Source organism: Carlito syrichta, unplaced genomic scaffold, assembly GCF_000164805.1.
Source record: "Carlito syrichta isolate Samal-C Ts95f unplaced genomic scaffold, Tarsius_syrichta-2.0.1 Scaffold301513, whole genome shotgun sequence".
Classification (NCBI taxonomy): Eukaryota; Metazoa; Chordata; class Mammalia; order Primates; family Tarsiidae; genus Carlito; species Carlito syrichta.
Genome location: NW_007245609.1, coordinates 115,904 through 129,684, shown reverse-complemented (window position 1 = coordinate 129,684; position 13,781 = coordinate 115,904). Strand labels below are relative to the sequence as shown.

At 41.2% G+C, this 13,781-nt stretch overlaps 1 protein-coding gene across 2 annotated transcripts in view; it reads left to right on the top strand.

Moving 5' to 3' along the window:
• Window positions 1-3,976, top strand: part of FAM161A (family with sequence similarity 161 member A) — a 20,796-nt gene extending 16,820 nt beyond the window's left edge. For both annotated transcript variants that reach the window (XM_021710776.1, XM_008054794.2), the window contains 2 exons: window positions 2,814-2,968; window positions 3,423-3,976. In XM_021710776.1, coding sequence (XP_021566451.1) covers window positions 2,814-2,968; window positions 3,423-3,567 — 300 coding nt within the window. In that variant the 3' untranslated portion in view covers window positions 3,568-3,976. The remainder of the gene's footprint in view (window positions 1-2,813; window positions 2,969-3,422) is intronic.
• Window positions 3,977-13,781: the final 9,805 nt, after the last annotated feature.

Genomic DNA, 13,781 nt, shown 5'->3' with positions numbered 1-13,781 from the left:
CAGCCTCCCAAAGTGCTGGGATTACAGGCTGAGCCACCGAGCCCGGCTGGATTTTTTTTTAACATCTCCATTTCAACTGTAGGGAGAAAAATCATTTTAAGCTGTTCTATTTTATACAGCATAAAGTGATTGACTTTTGGTCCCAATAAATTATATTCAGCTCCAAACTGCAAGTTTTGGTGTCCACTTCTCTGATAATCTCTACCCAGATTTCCCATAGGCATTTTACATTCTTGCCCCCAGCTAGACCCTCTTAATTTCCTGCTTTGTTTGGGGGTATGATGCAGATAACTGGGAGCTACTTTTCCTCTCCATCCAGCTGGTCATTGAGAACTTGTCAAGTTTTCTTTCTAAATAATTTTTGGATCTACTCTACACCATCCCTGAGGGTGAAATGCCAGGTGAAACCTTTATTATTTCCTATTTGATTTATTATAAAGTTGGTCTTTTTGTGTTTTTGAGATTGACATGCTGCCTACTGCGCTAAGAAGACACTGTCTGTTTTTTTGGTTTTTTTAAGTTGGAGTCTCACTCTGTTACCCAGGCTGGAGTGTAGTGACACACTCACGGCCCTCAACCTGCTGGGCTCAGGCATCCTTCTGCTTCAGCCTTCTAAGTAGCTGGCACTACAGACGCATGCCACTACACCCAGCTAATTTTTTGATTTATTGTAGAGATGAGGTCTCACCAAGTTGCCCAGGCTGGTCTCGAACCCCTGAGCTCAGGCAATCCTCCTGAGCCTTGGCCTCCCAAAGTGCTGGGATTGCAGGCTTGAGCCACAACGCCCAGGCTTGTTTTCATTTTCAGTAAATGGCATCAAGGGGTATTGCCATTAACTTCTCCAAACAGTGCTATAAGGTAGGTTTCCCCATATTACAGATGAAAAAAACTGAAGTTCAAAGAAGGTAAGTCATTCATAAGGTTTATAGTTAGTAATTGGTAGAACTAGGATTAGAACCCAAGCTGATCTGCTTTCAAACTTTTAACCCTAAGCTGATCTGCTTCCTCCCAGAAGATGCATCCTTGAGTCTTGGCATGGTGTATATGTACAGCACCTTTGATGATCCCTGTTAAACTCTTTAATCTATCTACCACCGCAGTTCCTGTGCCTCCTCCCGATCCTCAGTTGCTCCCCCATGTATACCCTTTACTTTCAAGCCATTCCAGATTACTAGACAGCTTATTTCAAACTTGAAGTCTTCTCTTTTTTCTTAATCAGTGTCTCACTTTTGTCACCCAGGCTTTCTGCAGCCTTGACCTCTACCACTACCACTTAGAGAAAGTGGCATGAGCCAGTAGAAAGACCCAGGAAAGGGTCAAAAGACTTGGTTTTACCAATCACTAGCCTTGTGACCTTAAACAAACCATTTAACCTCTAATAGTGGGCAGGGATGCATCATGGTTTCCTTATTTGTTAAATACAGGGTTTAGGCTGGGTACTCTTCCATACTCTTTCCAATGCGGGATACCATTGGTGCGTTGGAACTGGGCCATTCCTAGTCACCTTACTTTAGATGGAGGTCCAGAGGGTGATTCTGAAGGTTTAGACCCATTTATAGGAGCTAAAATGGACTAAAGCCAAAGCACTTGTGGGAACACAGTTACCTTGTATCTCCATAAAGCCTACAGTCTCAGTAACTCTAATGACTTCCAACTTGCCCCAAGAATGAGAGAATCATCATGATTCCAACAAATCCAAAACCCAGGAAGTGACATTCTACAGAATTGAACCCAATACTAAATCCATATTCTTTTTGACACATTTCTTGCTTTGTGACATCTCTATACAGTCATAAAAGTACATAAAAGTAGCCGGACTTGGTGGCTCAGCCTGTAATCCCGCGCCTTTGGGAGGCTGAGGTGAGTGGATTGCCTGAGCCCGCGGGTTCAAGACCCGCCTGGGTGGCGAGACCTCATCTCTACAATAAATCAAAAAATCAGCCGGGCGTGGTAGTGCATGCCTGTAATTCCGGCTACTCGGAAGGCTGAGGCGGAAGGATCGCTGGAGCTAAGCAGGCGAGGCTGCTGTGGCCGGGAGCAGCCACCGCACTCCAGTCTGGGCGACCGAGTGAGACTCCAACTCAAAAAAAAAAAAAAAGAAGTACATAAAAGTACTCTATTTGTTTAACCTGGGTGACAGCCACATGAGTAGTGATCTGTAACTCACTGCTCATGTGGCTGCCACCCAGGTTAAATAGGGTATTGCCAGCACCCCAGAAACCCTGTGTGTCCCTTGCAGATCACCACTCTATATCTCTCCTGAAGAGGTAACCACCATTCTAACTTTTGAGATATGTGCTTGGTTTTCTTTGCAGTTTTACCACCTATGTATCTATCATCCTCAAACAATGTAGTTACATTTTGCCTGTTTCAGAACTTCATATAAATAGATCATATTTTATGTACTTATTTGTGCTTTGCTTCTTTTGGTCAGTATTATATTTGTGAGATTTATCCATCTTGTGGCATATAGCTATAGTTTATTCATTTTCATTGCTTAATTTTACTCCCTGTTGTAGGCATAGACTACAATCTATCCATCCATTCTACTGTTGATAGATATTTGAGTGGTTTCTAATTGGAGGTTATTATAACAGTACTATGGTGAACATTCTTGTACATGTCCCCTGGGACACATATGTAGGCATTCCTCTGAGAGTATTTCTAGGATGGTAGTTGTTAGTCATAGGGTCTGCATCTTTTCAATCAGCTGTGACTGTTGAACTTAATTTTCACTGGTGCTTTAATCCATAATTTTTAATGGAAATTTAAAATCTTTTGTTCTCATCTAAAAAGATTTGTCTTTCCTATAGAAAAATGCAAGAATGGCAGCAGAAAAGCATTATTCTAACACCCTAAAAGCAGTAGGAATATCTGATGAGTTTGTTTCAAAGAAAGGCCAAAGTGGAAAAGTACTTGAGTATTTCAACAATCAAGAGACGAAAAGTGTCACTGAAGATAACGAAAGGTAACATATGTAAGGTGTCTGAATGGTTTACCTTTGGAAAAAGTCTTACCTGTGGGAAAGCATACAATTCTGTTCTATTTTATTTTTAAAAGGTCTTTTACCTAATGGAACACAAGTGAAGTGTTTGAAAACATTGATGTTTTAACATACTTGATACATTTGAAAGATTATACAGTAATATTTTGTTTTTAGAGCAGGATAACTTAGATTTCTGACTGACATAATAGCATGCTTTCAAATAAAGTTTAAAGTGTCAGTCACTCAAGTTTTGCAATAAATTAGTTATCAGGAATATTAAATTTCCCATGGGCACTCTTACAGAGTTTTCTTGATAACACATTGGAATCATACACTTAGGAAGACTGGCTACATGACGGCATGCGTTGCAAAGGGTTTGTTTACCTTTCAATCAACTCCCTTTTCCTTTGAAAGACTGACAAATTTCTTCCCCTAGCTTTGATGAAGAAGAAAAACTAGAAGAAAGAGAGGATGGGAAAGAAAATTATTTTATTGATGCCAACAGCCAGGATTCTTGCAAGGAAAAAGATGAAACCGATGAAGAAAGTGGAGACAAGAAATCTGTTGAAGAATCAAACTGAATCAGCAAGGTCTCCTTTCTGTGCCCTGCTGTTGTTCACAGCATCTCATTTGTGATGTTTCAAACATCTATGGGGACATCCCTGATACGTGCGGGGCTGTTGAGCAAGGTAGCCTGGAAAGGCTGAATCCGACTGATTGGTCATTTGGTCAGTTAGAGTAAGGCGTTGCCTATTCTAAAAATCTCTGCATGTGGTCTTATTGCAACTGTGGTTTACTTGTATTTTTAAAAAGTATTTGAGAATCACAGCAATCGTAAACTGACTACTTATAAAAATATACATTATTTTATAATTTTTGGTGGGAAAAATGGCTTAGTATTGAAAGCAGAGAAAAGTGTTGGCCTTTGGTGATTTTTTTTTTTTTTTAACATTTCTGGGAAGCATGAGTCAATAAATATTTTCAATTATACTATGGATCCATTCTTTTTCTCTGCAATACATTTCATAGACTGAATTCTCAAACTTGTTTTGCTAGGTATCTCAGCCATTTTAAAAAGTAGTAAAATATACAAGAAAATAGTTGCAAATTTACATTTACTTCTGCACTGAGAATTTACTGTTAAATTATCTATACCATCATCAGTTTTTCTCTTTATCCCTAGTTTTAGTCTAAATTATGTTGTTATGTAAGTTATTAGGAATTTTTTTGGGGGGGTGGTTGGAGTCTCATTCTTGTTGCCCAGGTTGGAGTGCAGTGGCACGCTCACAGCCACCGCAGCCTTGACCTGTTGAACTCAGGCAATCCTTAAGCCTCAGCCTTCCAAGTAGCTGGAACTACAGACGCACGTCACCATACCTGGCTAGTTTTTGTGATTTATTGTAGAGACGAAGTCTCACCAAGTTGCCCAGGTTGGTCTCGAACCCAGGCTCAGGCAGTCCTCTCACCTCGGCCTCCCAAAGTGTTGGGATTACAGACCAAGCCACTGTGCCCGGCTAGGAATGTTTTTATACTAGTTTTTTTTAACCCTGTGTATTATTACAGATGGAAATAATTATGGCATCTGTGAGTTATAATCTTAATTAGAGGTAAATATCATTCCTGTTTTATATAGGATGAAATTTTGCATAACAACCTGCCTAAGGCAGGTCTCCAAAGTAATTCAGTTTCAACTCTTTAGTGCAAGACTCAGTTGTATCCATCTTTGTAAACATCTTTGTCTCTCTGTGTATGATTTTTGTTTTGTTTTGTTTTGATCCACTCTGTCGCCCAGTTTGGAGTGTGATTTGCTGGGTGATTCTTGTGCCTCAGTCTTCCGAGTAGCTGGGACTACAAGTGTGCACCACCACACCCGGCTCATTTTTTTATTATTGTGGAGACAAGGTCTTGCCTTGTTGCCCACACTGATCTTAAACCTCCAGGCAGTCCTCTCACCTCAGCCTTCCAGTGCTGAGATTACAGGAAGCTGAGGTGAGGACTGAGTGAGCCACCATGACTGGCTCTCTGTGTATGATATTAATTTGATTTTATGAATCTATCATTTAACTTCTCTAAGCAAATTTTTTTTTAAAAACTCAAGCCAATCACAAAGATGTTACAGGATAAGACATTTTCTTTTCTAAAAACAATCAGCTTTCTTTAAAAAGGATGAGCTAATAAAGGTGTATATAATAGCAGTGTTTCTCAACTGGCAATCTATGCTTTAATTTAAGAAATAATTTCTAAATCAGAGGCAAATGTTTACTTGTAATTTCCTTTTTTCAGTTTGTGTTAAACTACTTTTCACTATCATTAGATTGTAAACTCCTTGAGTTACATTATTTTAAAATCCATCTTTGTATTCCCTTGATGTTTAGCACAGGATTGTGCATATGGTAGCTACTTAATAAAGGTCTGAATGAGTGAGTGAATGAATATGGTTTTTAATTATACTTGCAATTACTTCCAAATACATACACATGGGATTAAAACCATTTCTTTTCCAGTTTATTGAGAGAGTGTGAAGCATAATCTACAAATTGTAATAGTATTTAAAATGTTACTTGCTTCCAAGGACTCACTTTACCCTCTCGGGAGTGTAGAGTGTGGGCTTTGGTCATGAAAGACTTGGCTTCAGGGCCATTCTTCAGTTTTCTTATTTTTAAAAGATGGGGATGGTGCCTATCTGGGGTGACTGTAGGAAGGACTGGACAAAATCATACATTGAAAAGCTCCTTGCAAACTATAATATTCGAATGATGGTGTCAAAAGACAATATTCCTGAGGAAACGTTTAACTGTAATTAAACTAAAAAAAGACACTGGCAGTTTTAAATCATTCTATGTGATATCACTATATTTTTAAGAAAGCTTTCAACTTGACAGCTGAAAATTACTTTAGAAGGTGGTATTACACATGATGGTCAAAAGTCAATAGTCAAAATGTTAAATCAAGATTAAGGTTTTCAGGGGGTAGGTAACAAAATTTTGTACATTTGTATCATCTGAATTTGCTCTGCAATTCTTTTTACTTCTGGGATTTTCCATTATACATTGTGAACAAGAAGGTTATGCTCTTTTTCCTTTCCAGAAGATTACCGGATTTCCTAGTGACTTCATACTTACTTATTTCTGCAGAAGAAATGGGCTGGGTATTTACTGGAAGATTAACTTATTTTATACACACATGTACATATGTATCCAGAAATATGATGGAAAATTTAAAAATTATTCTTTTACTTCATTCAGTCTACACAAGAAAACATATAAGCGTGCCTTTAAGGATAGCAGGCATTTTTCTCTTAGACAGTGTTTCTCAAGATAATTCTAATAACTTGAGAGTAGCAAAAATTTCAAAATTTTCGAGACCAGTCAAGTTCCTCAGACAGTCCTCTCGACTTGGCCTCCCAAAGTGCTGGGATTATAGGTGTGAGCCACTGTATTCGGCTGCCTTACTTCTTTTAAAAGTATATTCTTTTCAAACATCATAAGCTGTGTGTATATGGGTGTTTAAGTGGTTTTTTTTTTTTTTTGAGTTGGAGTCTCGCTCTGTTGCCCAGACTGGAGTGCAGTGACATGCTCCCTGCCACCACAGCCTCGGCCTGCTGGGCTCCGGTGATCCTTCCCCCTCAACCTTCCAAGTAGCTAGAACTACAGGTGCGTGCTACCACGCCCGGCTAATTTTTGATTTATTGTAGAGATGAGGTCTCACCAAGTTGCCCAGGCGGGTCTCGAACCTGCGGGCTCAGGCAATCCACTCACCTCAGCCTCCCAAAGCGCGGGATTACATACAGGCTGAGCCACTGAGCCCGGCTTAAGTAGTTGTTTAGAAGAAAACAAATTCTTGTGAAATGAAATTTTTGTCAATTTGTTTGAAAAAATTTAGACTATAATATTTTGTAACAAACATATTATCTGTTAGAAAAATTATATAAATAACTTTTACAGCAATTTTGTTTTTACAGAGGAAAAAATAAGGTCACAGTATATTGTGTGTTTTTAAGATTCTACTAAGGCCACACGCAGTGGCTCACACCTGTAATTCCAATACTTTGGGAGGCAAAGGCAAGAGGACTGCCTGAGCCCTCGGGTTTGAGACCAGACTGAGTACCTTGGCAAGATCTCATCTCTACAGTAATTCAAGAAATTAGCCAGACGCGCGCCTGTAGTTCCAGCTACTTGAAAGGCTGAGCAGAAGGATTGCCTGAACCCAGCAGGTCAAGGCTGCAGTGGCCGTGAGCGTGCCACTGGACTCCAGCCTGGACGACAGAGTGAGACTCCAACACAAAAAAATAAAAATAATTAAATTCTACTTTAAAATCCTAATAATCAGAATCTGTTTAACAACGAATATGTCTAGCATGGTGGCTCACATCTGTAATCCCAGTACCTGAAAAGCCTAGGCAGAAGGATTGAGCCCAGGAGTTCAAGACCAGCCTGGACAACATAGCTAGATCTCTACAAAAAAATAAAAAGAACACAAGCCAGGCACAGGGGTGCCTATAGTCCCAGCTACTCAGGAGGCTGAGGCAAGAGAATCACCTGAACCTAGGAGGTCAAGCCTGCAGTGAGCTGTGATCATGCCTCTGCACTCCAGCCTGGGTGACAGTAAGTCCCTGACTCAAAAAAGCAAAAACAAAAAAGTAACTAATATAGACTGAATAAATAAAAATCAGAACCATGGTTTATAAGATTCTAGTTAAGAAGACAAATATACTAATATTTAGAATATCTGTTCACTCTAGTTATTTTTTCCTTTTTGTCATCTTTGGCAAGTTCTAAGTCTCAATAAGAGAAGAAGAAAAAAAAATTGAGAAGGAAAAATATTGGCATACAACTGCCAAAAATCAAGGAATGATATGCATGTTTATATCTAACTCTGAAAAGATACACAAAAAAATGGTAATAGAGTTTGCCTCCAGGAAAGAGCTTAGGAGTAGTAGGCAGTGGAAGGGAGACTTTGTTTTGTTTTGGTATTTTTCTTTTTCAGCACTTATGTATGTTAAATAAAAATATAAATAGGCGTTAGTCTTATGGGAAGCAATTTCCTGGTCATATCTTTTAGATGTACCCATCACCCCGTGTCCATAATCATCAGCTTACAATTAAGATTATTTCCTCTATACTCTCATCTCCTACCCCCCAGCTGTTTTGAAGCCAATTGCAGACATATTATGTACAAATATTTCAGTATTCATCTTTATTTTTTTATGTTCATTTTTTTTTTTTTGAGTTGGAGTCTCACTCTATTGCCCAGGCTGGAATGCAGTAGCACACTCACAGCCACTGGCAACCTCAACCTGCTGGGCTCAGGCAATCCTTCCACCTCAGCCTTCCAAGTAGCCAGAACTACAGGCGCGCACCACCACGCCCAGCTCATTTTTCTTGATTTGTTTTAGAGATGAGGCTGGTCTCGAACCCCTGGGCTCAGGCAATCCTCTCACCTTGGCCTCCCAAAGTGCTGGGATTATACGTGTTAGCCACCGTACCCAGCCTATGTTCATCTTTAAATGCTAAAAGAGTCCCCTTGTTACATAACTCCCATACCATCATCACACATACAAAAAAGAAGAATTTATTATTTATTTACTTATTTCTTTATTTAGAGTCAGTCTCACTCTGTTGCCCAGGCTAGAGTGCAGTGACACAATCACGGCTACTGCATCCTCGACCTGCTGGGCTCAGGCAATCCTGCCTCAGACTCCCAAATAGCTGGAACTACAGGTGTGCACCACCATGCCCAGCTAATTATTTATCTATTTGTTATAGAGACAAGGTCTCGAACTCCTGGGCTCAGGCAGTCCTCTCACTTCTACCTCCCAAAGTGCACGGATTATAAGCATGAGCCACCACACCCAGCTGAGAATAATCTCTTAATACTAGTTATCTAGCATTTTTCATGTTTATCCTGTTGTCTTACATATTTTTATAATTTGTTTGGATGAGAATTCAAACATTACAATTGGTTAATATGTCTCTTAAGTCTCTTTTTAATACATCACTTTTTTTCTTGCAATTTTTTTGCTAAACCAGGTCCTTCGACCCATGGGCTATCCTCATCTGATTTTGTCATTTAATGTGTTCCTCTGTCCTTTGTACTTCTGTTAAGTAGTAGTGAGAACTAGACTTGATGGGATTCATATTTGATGTTTTCGGCAGAAATACTTCATAGTTGGTGTTGTGCATTTCCAACAGAAGGTGCGTGTCTTACGGTCTTTCCTTCTGTGATGCTATCACTACTGGCTACAGTTCCTTGTGCCAGTATCTCCACTTATTTTGGTTATCTGAAGACTTCTCTGGTAGATCTTTTAGGAAGAACTCATGCAAAAAACATTGTTACTTAATGTATTAATAAAGAAACATATATTACTATATCAAAGTTTCTTAAAATGCGTATTTTTATGGCTCTATTTTAATGTAATTGGTTTCCTTTAAAGTCCTACATATTTTATTTTGGGCAGCTTTATAGACTGCCACAGGGAATCTTGACACAAAAAAAGATTAAGAATCTTTTTATACAGGTTGAATCTTTGCCTGTGTGCTGTAGATTTCATTTATGCTTGTTTGATTGTTTTGTTTTTCCAAGTCAGAATCTGACTCTTATGTCCAGGCTGGAGTGCGCGGCACACTCATGGCTATTGCAGCCTCCACCGGCTACTTCCGCCTCAGGCTCCCTCCTGGGCTCAGACAGTCCTGTCACCTCGGCCTCCCAAAGTGTGATGATTGCAGCTCCCAGCCTACTTCCATTTCTTGTTTATTCAATCTAGTCTTCATTCCTTTGCATTATTGTTTTCTTTTTGGTGTTTTCCTGGGTTTTTTAACCTCTCTTTTCTTTTTCTTTTTTTTTTTTTGAGTTGGAGTCTCACTCTGTCACCCCGACTGGAGGGCAGTGGCTGCTCCCGGCCACCACAGCCTCGCCCTGCTGGGCTCCGGCGATCCTTCCGCCTCAGCCTTCCAAGTAGCTGGAACTACAGGTGCGCACTACCACGCCCGGCTCATTTTGGATTTATTGTAGAGAGGAGGTCTCGCCAAGTTGCCCGGGCGGGTCTCGAACCCGCGGGCTCAGGCAATCCACTCACCTCAGCCTCCCAAAGGCGCGGGATTACAGGCTGAGCCACCGAGCCCGGCTTTAACCTCTCTTTTCTAACCTTTCTTTCTTCCAGTCACTTTATTTCTGAACTTTTCTAATTTATATTTTTTCTTATAGTTTCTAGAATTTTCTTTTACCTCATTCTGAAATATTATAATGGCTACAGTTTTCATCTCTTTTGTGGGTATGTCTTTCTAGTGTTCCTAATGTCTCCAAAGAGACATTATTTTTTTCTTCTTTCTCTTATTTAAACCAAAACTTTGAATATGATTATATTGTGACTGTCTTCCTTTGCTCATTTAAAGTGAAATGAGTTGCAGTGTACTTCTAGAAGGGAGTGGCACTCACAACAGCTTTTCTAGCTCCCGTCTAGAACTGTGCAGGGTCTGGGATTTTACTCTACTTATAAATTAACAAGTTAGCATGCCACCATTTCAGGGACACTGACCGAAGACATGACATTCATGGGCCAAAGACAGAGGATTTTATTACTTACGGTAAAAAGCAGTAGCTGAAGTGGCAGCATGGTGTTCATTTGGGTTGGTCCCCTGTGTCCCCGGAGTCCCATGGGGGAGATGCAAAGGGACCATCACAGAAGCCTGCACATGCTGCAGCCTGCGTTTCAGGGGAGGAACACTGAGCTTGGGGGTCATCACTTCCCAAGTGCGTGGAAACAAGCTTGCAATTTGTTTGGAGGTAGAATATGGGAGATGTTACTTCACCCCTCAAGGTTGCTTGCTGCAAACAAAAGCCCCTCTAAATGGCCCCGGTACAGAATGGTCAGAACCCAGCAAGAACGTGCATGGACAAGCAGGCCCTGTGGCAGTGACTGCCTCTCCCAACAGCTTTAACCTCTGGTTGATTCTATGATGATACTATATGAGGGGGGTGGAATCCAAAAACCCCAACAAACCCAGAATTTATTCATAAAAATTGTTTATTTATTCTCACATGTTTAAACTTCAGTCACCTTCAAAATATTCTCCATCTGTTGCAACACACTTATCGAGATGCTCTTTCCACTGCTCAAAACAGTTTTTGAACTCTTGTCAGTTTTGATGCCTTGTAGTGCTTCTGCTGTTTTTTGTTTCACCTCTTCCACATCAGCAAAATGTTTCCCTTTGAGGACTTTTTTCATCCGGAGAAACACACCAAAAGTTGCTTGGGGTGAGATTGGGTAAATAGGGAAGGTGGGGTATGGGGTCCTGCCGTTTGGGGTCCAAAGTGCTGAACACTCAGCATGGTGTGTTTGCTCATAGATCACCCATCATGAAATGGGCAAACATGTTACAAGAATCACCAAACAAAAAAAAAATTCACTGACACCGAACACTGCCTCTCACAGCAATGCTGGCTGGCACACCGATGCCAATGGGGAAGCCTGGCAGGGGAAGCCTGTACTACGAGGGGCCTGCCCTCCAAAAGATAGTTTTGGGGTTTTGGGTGTTCTCCTTCGTATACACACTGGAACTTTATGAGATTTTCTACTTGCTCACCCACCACCTTTTCTCTAGTTCTTTTATTTTCCTTGGCCCTGTTGACCTTGTCCAGAAGCTTCTCATCAATACCTTACTGTTTCCTTGGAGGGTGTTCGTTTGTTTTGGGTCCTTAGACTTCTCCCGTTATCAGACTTTTCTGTGGTCTCTTCATTCTCAGCTGCATATTGGAGCCTGTAGTCTCTCCTGACTTCTGCTACTGTTCTCAGAAGAGCCTGCTGAATTGCCAAGTGAGAACTTGATGGCAACTTTAGGGTTCTCGAAGGACCTTCCAAAGTTCCTTTGACTCCTCCACTACCTTCCACAATCTTTCTGACACCACAAGGGCCCTGTTTCTCTGTCTTGGAATCTGGGACTCTATCTTACCACCTAATTTGATCGCAGATATTGGCTGAAGGTTTTGGGTTTTGTCATCTTGGCTTTTTATATGGAAAAATTTAGGAAAGTCCAACTAGACCACTGTTGCTACCATCTTCCCAGCATATTCTCAAGACTTAGTTTTCCTGTGTACTTTTTAGACTGTTTGAATTTTTTATTTTTAACTGTATTACTTAGAAAAAAAATAAAAGAAAATTTTGGACTAGGTATAAAAGTTTTAGTCCCAGGGTACTAAAATGAAATGAAGTGAAATAAAATAAAAAGATGGTGGTAAATACAAGTGCTATAGAAAAAAGCGTAGGCAGAGAAGGGAGATGAAAGGGGAGCCTGGGTTTCTTTTTTCTTTTCTTTTCTTTTTTTAAGCTGGAGTCTCATTCTGTTGCCCAGGCTGGAGTGCAGTGGCACGCTCACAGCCACCGCACCTAGACCTTCTGGGCTCAGGGGATCCTTCCGCCTCAGTCTTCCAAGTAAAACTAGAGGCACACACCACCATGCCCAGCTAATTTTTTGATTTATTGTAGAGATGAGGTCTCGCCAAGTTGCCCAGGCTGGGCTCAGGCAGTCCTTGAACCCCTGGGCTCAGGCAGTCCTCTCACCTCCGGCCTCTCAAAGTGCCGGGATTATAGGTGTGAGCCACTGCACCCAGCCAACCCTGCTTTCAGTGAAGTGACGACAGAGGTTGACCTTGGGACTGAGAGCTGAAGGGCTGAGGGGTGGACCCATGGGTGTCTGAGGGGAAGTGTTCATGGCACAGGAGTCACAGATCAGGGCTGGGAATGATTGATGACAGCAAGGAGGCCGGTGTGGCTGGAGCAGAGTGAAGAGGTAAAGCTAGGAGCTGGAGCAGAAAGACACAAAGGCGTGAGGGAGGGCAGAGGTGGAGGAGATCTTGGAGGTCATCATAAGGAGCTTGGTTTCTTCCTGAGTGAGATGGGGAGCCACTGGAACTTTGAGTAGGGTAACATGATCTGACAACATCTAGGGTCTTTCTGCTGCTAGGTGAGAGTCTGTAAGTGGCAAGGGCAAAAGCAGGAAGATAACATTTATTTATTTGAGTCAGGGTCTTAACTCTGTCATCTCAGCCTCCTAAATAGTTAAGACTATAGTTGCAGCCACCACGCCTGGCTAATTTTTTGATTTTTTTTTTTTTTTTTTGAGTTGGAGTCTCACTCTGTCGCCCAGACTGGAGTGCAGTGACACGCTCCTGGCCACTGCAGCCTTGACCTGCTGGGCTCCGGCGATCCTTCCACCTCGGCCTTTCACATAGCTGGAACTACAGGTGCGCGCTACCACACCTGGCTAATTTTTTGATTCATTGTAGAGACAAGGTCTCACCAAGTTGCCCAGGCGGGTCTCGAACCCACGGGCTTAGGCAATTCACTCACTTCAGCCTCCCAAGGCGCGGGATCACAGGCTGAGCCACCAAGCCCGGCTTTTTTTATTTTTTATTTTTTATGGAGATGAGGTCTCACTAAGTTGCCCAGACTGGTCTCGAACTCCTGAGCTCAAGGAGTCCTCTAGCCTCAGCCTCCCAGAGTGCTGAGATTACAGACATGGGCCACTGTGCTGACCCAGAGGTTTTTTAAATAGTTCATATTGCAAATTCAGGTGTGTCAAGTTTCAGAGCCAGTTCTCCTTCCACTATACCTTATGTATTAGACAACATAGAGTGATCATGCTTCTAATGTATGGGAGGTTATTTCTCTCCCTTCCCTGAGCTACTATGTTACATTTTAACCTTTTAAAAGAAAAATATAGTCCTCTAAAACCCACTCACTACAATTTTGAGTATAACTTCTTTTTCCATTATAAATTACTCATCCCAAAAAGGAAAA